This window comes from Nymphaea colorata, chromosome 1, assembly GCF_008831285.2.
Source record: "Nymphaea colorata isolate Beijing-Zhang1983 chromosome 1, ASM883128v2, whole genome shotgun sequence".
NCBI classification, from domain to species: domain Eukaryota; kingdom Viridiplantae; phylum Streptophyta; class Magnoliopsida; order Nymphaeales; family Nymphaeaceae; genus Nymphaea; species Nymphaea colorata.
The window spans coordinates 38,906,597-38,916,554 of record NC_045138.2 but is presented as its reverse complement, the minus strand read 5'-3'; the positions used below and the strand labels follow the sequence as shown (position 1 = coordinate 38,916,554).

At 38.4% G+C, this 9,958-nt stretch overlaps 1 protein-coding gene across 1 annotated transcript in view; it reads left to right on the top strand.

Moving 5' to 3' along the window:
* The first annotated feature begins 360 nt into the window (after positions 1–360).
* The window catches only part of LOC116246728 (uncharacterized), a 29,403-nt gene continuing 19,805 nt past the window's right edge, over positions 361–9,958 (top strand). Inside the window, exons 1-20 of the mRNA XM_050075709.1 lie at positions 361–806; positions 1,345–1,534; positions 2,712–2,783; positions 2,893–2,961; positions 3,634–3,705; positions 3,800–3,871; positions 3,952–4,023; positions 4,715–4,786; positions 4,874–4,945; positions 5,038–5,109; positions 5,187–5,270; positions 5,387–5,455; positions 5,536–5,598; positions 6,794–6,853; positions 6,939–6,974; positions 7,096–7,148; positions 7,254–7,639; positions 7,713–7,911; positions 8,909–9,040; positions 9,454–9,581. Coding sequence (XP_049931666.1) covers positions 665–806; positions 1,345–1,534; positions 2,712–2,783; positions 2,893–2,961; positions 3,634–3,705; positions 3,800–3,871; positions 3,952–4,023; positions 4,715–4,786; positions 4,874–4,945; positions 5,038–5,109; positions 5,187–5,270; positions 5,387–5,455; positions 5,536–5,598; positions 6,794–6,853; positions 6,939–6,974; positions 7,096–7,148; positions 7,254–7,639; positions 7,713–7,911; positions 8,909–9,040; positions 9,454–9,581 — 2,115 coding nt within the window. The 5' untranslated portion in view covers positions 361–664. The remainder of the gene's footprint in view (positions 807–1,344; positions 1,535–2,711; positions 2,784–2,892; positions 2,962–3,633; positions 3,706–3,799; positions 3,872–3,951; positions 4,024–4,714; positions 4,787–4,873; positions 4,946–5,037; positions 5,110–5,186; positions 5,271–5,386; positions 5,456–5,535; positions 5,599–6,793; positions 6,854–6,938; positions 6,975–7,095; positions 7,149–7,253; positions 7,640–7,712; positions 7,912–8,908; positions 9,041–9,453; positions 9,582–9,958) is intronic.

Here is a 9,958-nt window from a genome sequence, read left to right as displayed (position 1 = left end):
AAAAGTAGAAAACGTCACTAAATGTGTTGCTAACGGTTTTGGTAAACCATCAGTATATGTCTGACTTGTACCGATGGACATGGATGTTAGTGTCACTGATACCATAAGTGTCATACTAACGATGATGCATACCATCGACGAGCCCCACTTTTGTTTTTTCACTGACGGACTACAATGCGTTGGTAAAAAATGCATAGTTACGTGTTCCGTATGTTGATAATCAACGGTCAGTTTCACTAACGGATTTCTTGCCTGAGAAAAAACTTGTAATATTTTTTATATTACTTTTAATTCTATACAACATAAATAATAAATAATAAGAATACAAAAAACTCATATAATTAATTGCTGGGGTTGCAAGTGGATAAGCGTCGCTTGGTTTAAGCCTCACGAGAACTGGCACCACCGCTGGCAAACTGTACATGCCAGCCGACTTTCTCTCCACCTCTCGGAAAGCTGTTAGTTGTCCGGCCAGATGACGGCCTGGTAGAGCAGCTGAGTTGATGGAGTGATCGGATCAAGATCAGGCGACGCCGTCTTTCTCTCCTCATTCCGTGCAGCTGGTCGACCTGATCTGCCCTCCGCAGTCTCGGTCCACCGCTGCCGAGGCTTCTAAAAGACGCTTCAGAGTAGCCGACGCCGTCAAACGAAGCGAGTGAATAAGATGTCATTAATCATTGGCGGCCGAGTTGATCGCTGGAGCTCCTCCACCCTCTTTCTCTCCCTTAGCTTCTTCTTACTCTTAGTCTCTTCCTTACATTTCACCTTGGCACAAACTTCCAACTGTTCTCTGGGTCCGGGCGAAAGTAAGTACCACCAATTCGTATGCCCCTCTTTCTCTATCTCTGTTTTATTTGATTATGCATGAGCTTCTTTGCCGCTTTTTTATGTTTGATTGGCGCTTCCATCTTTGGTCTTGGAGCGACATTCTTCATTGAATTTCCAAGATACTGGAAGTTCTTTCCGACAGCAGTACACCAAGAAGAAACCCGCCGGTCACTAGAAATTCTGGGCCAGAAAAGCGTGCTTCTGATTACCTCCAAGTCCGGCCGGCCGAGAATGGATGAGATCCGAAGAACGCTTCTGGTCACCGTTCGTCTTCAAAGGTGAAGATGAACGGCTCCTACCGACGACTGCCCATCCATTCTCGACCTGTCATCTTGAAGATGGACGGTGTCCAGAGTGTCTGACCCGGTCCACGAGCGGGAGAATCGAGTCAGATCGGGAGTGATTACTGGTTGAACTTGATTTTCCTTACAAAATGCATGGATATTTATGGCCAATGAACATTGATATTCTGTTTTCTGTAATGCTATTTAATGGCGTTGAAACTGCAAAATGCAGGGGCTGCTCTGAAGGAGATCGGTAGCATCCTGGGGAAGAAGAACTGGAACTTCAGCGTTAACCCTTGCAGTGGTTTATCAGGATGGGTCGACCTGAACCCCGTGAAGGGATTCGCCAACGATGTTCAATGTACTGGGCCAATAAACAACACTCGGTCAATAAACACTACCAACTGTTACGTTAGCAGCATGTAATCTTTCTCTCTCTATCTCTTATATATATATATATATATATATATATATATCAGCGGAGCCAATATGTGGCTGCTGTCGGCCATTGCCTTCACCAACCTACAGAATTTATTTTATTTACACATAGATACTTCCTTAAGTTTTGCTTTTTACATATGAGTGTTCCTTAAACTTCGAAATTTTTAAAGTAACAGTGCCTGTACATATATTTAACTAACTGGCGTCTTGTCCATTAGATTTTTTGTTTGTCACACGCTTTCCTTGTGCATTTAGATATGTTTGTAATTAACATTAAACCATTACATGTTGTTAAGAAATGGTAAGAGAGGGTTGAAAAGCGTATTAAATTGAAAGCTCCATCTCTTGACGTAACTTGTCCGTGTTTGTCAATTAGTTTTCTATAAAAGTGTGGCTCCCCGATGGACTCGGTTTATAGAAAAAGTGAAGAAGTGCTAATAAACATTTAAATATGTGTATAATTGGCATTAAACTTAATAACCATTGCAGGTATTGAACAAAATGTTTAAAGGGGATTTTTGTCATATAGTGGTTAGTCTCACGCAGGCGTTTTGTATGAAGGTGTCAGCTCATTAAGTGCTCTTGAGAAGGTACCCAGAAGAAAAAAAAAAAAAACATTTGATGGGTTTTAGATAACTTTGCCTTGTTAATACTAAAAAATTATTGCTATGCTATTACATTTAATGGGTTTTCCTAAATGACCAACCAAATTATTGCTATGCGATGTGATTACGATTGGTAAATCGATCCTTGATATTTGTTACTGCAGTTATATACTCGAACAAAATACCCATATGTACTTGAAGAAAAAACTGATATTGCATTCTATATTAGATTATTGTTATTGGATATAAGATCTCTTTTGAAGGAAATTTTGATAATTTTGTTGGAAAGAAAACTGTTTTTCTTATTTATTCAAGGACCAGTTTGAATTGCTTAAACAGATAGTAGGCATGAATTCACTCATTGTTGGGGAGGGGTGCTTTTCGTGTGTCCTTGAACTGAACGGAAAGCACAGCTTAACGTTCGTCCTTTTTTTTTCCTCAAAAATTCTTGCTTCCCGCACTTTTCGAAGAAGAATAGGCTATCAATGTAGCTTCCAAAAAAAAACTTCTGAAATGGCCACATGATCGAAAGAGTATGAATTGGTGGTTGCAGACTGCTCCAATCTCAAGGCCTCGCCGGAATACTTCCGAAGAACCTGACTAAATTGCAACATCTTGGCCAACTGTAAATCTCTCTCTCTCTCTATATATATATATATATATATATATATATATATTTCATCCTTCTACTGTTCTACATTTAGTTAATTTTACCGATTCTTCTGTGCTATCAGTGATCTCACTCGCAACTACTTGAGTGGAACAATACCAAAGGAATGGGCTGCGCTCCGAATCGTCAATATGTATGTCGTAATGGTCCCTTTTATTTCCTTTTGGTGCTTTTGCAGTTTATTTTGCTTAAAAATTGTAGCAGAATAAAATGGCACCTGCAGTCTATAAGATATTTTTCCTTTCTCATTCCTTTTTTTATAACTGTCGACAGACATTTTCCCCTTTCTTAGCGGATTAATTGACAGAAAAAGAATGTCTCCACCTATCAAACACCCCCTACGCATGTGCTGTGTTAGTCATGCCTTGATGTCTTTTGCACCCATCACCAGTTTGTTAGTAGACTGCAAGTCTAATGAAAAGTTCAAAGTCGTGATCTGCTGTGACTTGGATCTCTTTTTCTGCCATTGCTGGTTTCAGTAATGCTGAAGACTTAATATGGTTCTTCCTCTTCAGGAAATCAAGTCCTAAATTTGCATTTTTACTAGCAAATGCCTGGTGTCCAACCTAAGGGATCAGCATTACCAGATAGACAGCTAATCTTGGGTCTGAACGTCGTTGTAGCTGCTTGCCAACATGAACTTGTCATGCTTGCATGGTGAAGGTTCTCAGTATTCAAAAGGCTTTTGTCATGATCCCATTCTAGGAGTCATTTTGTTAAAAGGCAATATGTAACCTTTCGATCTTCCCTCCTTAATCCTGCGGTTGGGTACATTGCCACTTACGATGTCCGCTAACCTTTGCAGATCTCTCATGGGGAACCGCTTATCTGGTCCTATTCCAAAGGAACTTGGGAGCATCATGACCCTCAAGAATATGTAAGTTAAAACTGCTTCCAAGAGTCTAAATGCATTGGTTCACGATATGCTTCAGCCATGTTGACTTGGTGTTCTTTGAAAATTGAAACTGCAGATCACTTGAAGGGAACCAGTTATCTGGAAATATTCCCCCACAAATTGGAAATTTGATCCATTTGGAGAGGCTGTAAGATTTGACATATCTCATTTGGTAACTTTGGTTCACCTTATCTAAAATCAACTTTTGTTTCTTAAATTTGAATGCAGGGTCCTTTCATCAAATAATTTTAGTGGAGAATTGCCACAAACATTGAAAAGCTTGACAAATATGACTGATTTGTAAGCCAATTTTCCTTTCTATCAAGTATCAGTTAGAAGGACAGTTTTGGTCTCATTCCAGTTTCATTATGTATTCTTTGTGAATGAACTGAACGAACATAGCTTATACTGCCTGGCTTCAGTAATCTATGTAGCTAGAATTATTCTTAATCAAAGTTGCTACTTTGTTTTGAATATGATGATCGAAGTTCACACATGGGACGTTTAACTTGTTTGCTTGTCTGGGCAAAGTAGCTACAGGAAATTTGGTTGGAATTTGGAAAGGGTCCTCCACTTCTATGAGAATCAATGGCAGAAATAGACATTTTTTCCAAAAGCTCCAAAAATGTTGAAGAAAAAGGCTGCGAGTTTGCATTGCAAGAATCATATCCATGTCAAATTTCATAAGAAAGTCTGTTAATGAAGATGTAGAAGAGTGAGAAATAGCTGTTGTTAGAAGTCATAATTACTGGAAATGTGATGGATGTATATGATCTACTGTTTTAGATTACAATATTTCTGTAAACCAAATTTGATAAAGCAAATGTTTCCAATGAATTCAGGACTTTTTATTTTAACACAAAAAATTGATAGCATCATTATAAATCAAACTGATGCGTTCAACCAGATTCTCACCAAAAAAAAAAAAAACGTTTACTTTGACCACATTACTAATGGAATGGCTTGGTTGAAAATTTGTTCTGCACTGCAGTAGGATAAGTGACAATGCCTTTTCCGGGAAGTTTCCTGAATTTATTGGGAAGTGGGTGAACCTAACTATCCTGTAAGTTATATTGCTTTTGTTAGTAATAGGTAAAAATAAAAAAAAGTACTTAACGAATTTTCTGCTGATGCTTCATTGTTCTTCCAGAGAAATTCAAGGCACTAATCTTATGGGGCCCATTCCCCCTGGCCTAAGCAGCTTGACAAAACTATCAAAGTTGTATGTTATATGATTAAGTTAATATGTTCTTCTTTGTTGCTATCTGTCATAGTTCTAAGTGTCATGAACTTTTGTCTTTTCATGATCTGCAGGGTAGTTAGTGGCATAAGTGGAACAAGTTCAAACTTCCCTGACATAAGCAAAATGACTGGCTTAAAAACACTGTGAATTAATTATCCACTTTGTCTTTCTCTTGTGAATTTGTCTCTCTCAGCATAGAAAAGGAACTGATGCACTATAGTCTTATGGGCAGGGTATTGCGCAATTGTATGCTGTCTGGTCAAATTCCTGAAAATATTGGTGCACTCAAAGGCTTGAAACTACTGTAAGCTAGTAATTAATATGTAGAGACTAAAACTGAAAAATGCTAGGTTGATTCTCCTCTCTAATAGTCATTAGTGTTTATTGCATAATTGTTTATGCTTTTCTTTTTTCTTGCAGTGACCTGAGTTTTAATAACCTGACAGGTGAGGTGCCAAAATCTTTAGGAGGCACAAAGTTAATGTTCTTGTAAGTGCATGTTTTTGAATTTTCTCTCCTAACTAGCAGCTGGCATGTAAACAATGTTACAAACAGTACTTTCACTGTAGGTTTCTGACAAACAACAGCCTGACTGGCACACTAACAAATGCATTAACGTCGCAAAAAAACTGGTATGTTTCTCCTTGTTAGATACTTAGATGTGCTTTATCCTTGCAAACTTATTGCGACTTAAATGTTATTGTGATTATGACAAAGTGTTATTTCCTCCTAAGCTTCTTTTCTTTCTCTACTAGACTTATAATTCCCTTGCTCTTCAAGTTAAATTTGTTAAATGTTAGAACAGATGCTGATTCATGGGTTGTGACACCCTATTATTTAATATTATGAAGAATCTTTGAAGACTTATACAGGGGTTGGCTAAGAGATAGGTTATTATAGTTCCTAGCCATTTGGGGCTGGAATTGAAGTTGGTAGGGGGCTGGTTGAGTTTGCTAAATCAGGAACTCAAGCCCAATGTGGGAGTGGGCAATGTCATTTTAGTGGTATCAAAGGCAGTTCAATATTCAGACCTGTGGACCTATATGTGCAGATGTATATGCATTAAGAGCGGTGGATTGGATTGTAACACCCCATTATTGTCATGGTGATTAGCTTTTTTGATTCTCGAGTCGAAACTGATAACGGTCGGGTTGAAATCTGCTTGAGCCAAGTGTGGGAGTGGGCCGGGTCGGTTCATGGGCAAGTATTGACATACATTATGTAAGGAGTCAATTTTATATAAATCTTGTATTGTCTTCAGTTTTTAGTTTGAAGCACAATTACCAATTTGCTAGTGATTATTTTTCTTGAAATGCATTTGCTTGCATTAGAAAATCAAAGTAGTTCCTTGCAGGAACGCCACGTGAACTTGAATGCTGAAATAGGTATACCATTTGCACACACATACACAGACAAACAGCATACAGTCATGAAAGCATACGTGTGAATTATGAAAGCAGAAGAGCACATGTTTGCAGCAATTGCTAAATCTAAAGGGGACTCGTCTCTCAGCAGTAGTTATCCTGAAAAAGACTCATATTGTCAGTAGTACACCCTTCATGCCAAACCTTGCAGATTAATTTCAGCAGCAGGCATTTTCAACTGGAGGATTATGCTTTTTTTTTTTTTTTTTTTACTTACCGAACCATAATTATTTATACTAGATGATAAAAAATCAGGTCACACTGAAGCATTTAACTGCGCTGCTGCTCCTGCTTCAAGTATTTTCAGTTTGCAGCCCCAGGTGCAAAGGGCCTAAATGAGGTGACCTGTTTCTTGCATTTCTGCCTGGGCGATTCTCACATTCATAATGGCATTACCATGCAGGGATTTTTCATACAATAACTTCACAAACGTGCCTGATGAAGGTTGTTTGCCTGAAAGCGCGTAAGAGCCCCTATACAGTCTCATGATTTTCAGATTCTTTTCATCCATTGCATTCCTCACTGATATCACCATTAACATTCTTCAGCAATTTAGTCAAAAGTGTGAAGGCGTGGGAAAAAGAGTAAGATTCTCCCTTAAATTTTTGAACTTCTAATAATGGGAATTTCTTCAAGCTCAAGTTAGACGAGGAAATAGTTGATCAGCTACTGGCATTGACATTTTTGCATTACATATTGGTGCAGCAACATCATACATTCTTGCTTGAAGGGAAGCTGCAAAAGTAGAAAACCAAAATGTAAGGTTACTCTCTCCTGTTTTTCTTCTAAACCCGAACTTGGAAGTATTCTTCCCAATCTGCTTCGATGCATTCAGATGACATGTTCATAGTATCTCTTGACAGACCTTTCTTTTCACGTGAACTGTGGTAGCAAGGATTCAGTTACTGTTGGGAACACGGTGTTTGAGGGAGAGGATTTTACAAAGGGTGCTGCAGTTTTCTTCACAACTAAACCGAGCTGGGCATTGAGCAACACAGGGACTTTCCTGGACAATGATAATGATGATGATAGCTACACTGCTTCGGGTAACCTAAGTTTTGTGCCTGAAGCAAAAGCAGAAGCAAACTTGTACACAAACGCTCGTATTTCTCCAATCTCGCTCAAATACTACGGGTTGTGCCTCTATAACGGGCTTTATACCGTGAAGCTTTACTTTGCTGAGATAGTTATATCTAATGATAAGAATTTTAGCAGTCTGGGGAACCGTATTTTCAATGTGTATATTCAGGTAAAAGTCTCGAGCTAGAGATGAGATATGTAGAAAATTTTTGCTACTTTGACACTTTTCCATGGAAATGCAGGGGAAGCTCGAAAAGAAGGATTTCAATATAAAAAAAGCCGCTGGTATGTCTGGGAAAGCCATCGTTCTAAATTTCACTAGCGTGAACGTAACGGATAACACACTCGAGATTCACTTCTTTTGGGATGGAAAGGGCACTACAGGGATTCCAGCAAGAGGAGTATATGGTCCTCTTGTATCAGCCATTTCTGTAGAAGCTGGTAGGCCTTTCTTCTTCAGGATGCTTTCTTTTCTTCATTTCACATATTGCATTTATCATATTTCGAGAACCAAATCTACAGACAAGATGCATAAGATGGAGAAAACCTCTGCTAGCATGATCATTCTCAGTAAGATGAGTGGTGGTGTAAAAAATGTCCCCCTTTTCCATGTTAAATAAAAATATGGAATTCCTAAGTCGATCATCAGCTTAATGAGCTATAACCTACAAAAAATGAAAATGAGCAGAGACTCGGTCACTGCGTAACGTTGTGTCTGGTGTCTCCTACTTAGTGGGTAAATCCCATGTCATGCGGGTGTAGGTGCGGATGCAGGTGTGGGTGTAGGTGCTGGTGCAACATTTTTCAAAAAACCATGGGTACAGCTGCAGCGGGTATATATATATATATATATATATATATATATATATATATATATATATATATATAGCACTCAAGCTGCGCCCAATGCGACTCAAGTGCAGCAACCTTTTTGAAGAGTTATAGTTACTTAGGATAAATCGATACTATTGGCAGAAGAAATCTATATAGATATGGCCGATAGGGTGGTGCCGTGCTAAGTTCCATGGGTTCAGCATTTGACTTAACATCTGGTTTAACATATCAAGCAGATATATGAAGGGATGCCAGGAGACACGACTAAGATATTAACTTCTAGCACTAACTTATGTGACTAAATTATTAATTTCACAAATACCTACACGCTATCCCTCTGAATTCTTTAAGGTGAAGGCCCTGTTCATAAATCCTGCAACCTGTAAATAACAATCTGGGGTCACTGTTATTCAGGTACTAAGGTCTCTTATCGTGAATGCTTGGGCATGTGTGTGTGTGTGTGTGTGTGTGTGTGTGAGAGAGAGAGAGAGGGAGAGAGAGAGAGAGAGAGAGAGAGAGAGATTTCTAAATCTTTTTAAATGTTGATCTCGCAAGTTTCTAACTATTTGATATGGTTGTTTTGTGTATCTGTCCTGTATGTAAGAGTTCTCGAAGCCCAAGGACATGAAGGTTATCATTGCAGTAGTGAGTGGTTTGCTGTCTTTTTTCTTGTTGATATTATTGGTTGTTGGCATTCTATGGAAGGTCGGGTATCTGCGCAGGCAAGAAGAACCAGGTAATTCTACATCATGCAATCCTTGTTGTCTTTGGCTTCTGATTTCGTACCCAAAATATGTGCAATGAATTAGTATTTGAATATACTCTGCTTTTGTGACTTTTTTTCATTTCTGTTGATTTAGAGTACAAACTTTATATTTGCTTTTTTAAAATTAGTTTGAAATGTCGGCACAAACTTAACTTTTGGTGTTCTTCATTTTTTTATGTTTCTTCATACATCACTTCAGTGAACATGAAGCATGAGACGTCAACTACCGATTCACTAGCTCAGCATTTCTTAGCCATTAGCTCTAATAATACATTTTCGAATAGTCCTCCTCGGAATGATGACCCCCATATGCATATTTTGCAGCCTCTCGCATTCCTTTTACTTTCTTTGTAGCTCACCATTTTCTTGACCTAAACATGCAGCTTTTGCAGAACTTGACAAACTTGACCTCCAAACTGGTTCCTTCACTTTGAGACAAATTAAAGCAGCCACAATGAACTTTGATGCTGTTAACAAGATTGGGGAAGGAGGTTTTGGATCTGTTTACAGGGTAATTTTTATTCCTCACTGTCTTAAGACTTAAGCACATGCCTTTACGTGAACAAGACTATTTTCGTGTGAATAGGTTACAATAGCTTCACATTCAAATACCTATGTCACACTGACTCTCTAAAAAGAGTGCGGCACCGACATCGATGCGGGTGCTGGTGCAGATCCGACTCGCACCCAATCTGTACCCTATGTTATTCTCTCTAAAAAAAAGTTTTCCTTCTTTTTTTTCCTTCTCTCTCTCTCTCTCCCTCTTTCTTTATTTACAGTAACAAAAGTAAAAAAAAAAAGACAAATTAAGCTAAAATACAACCATATAATTATATATATATATATATATACACACCCTTGCTGCACCTTCATATCCAATTTTTTTGG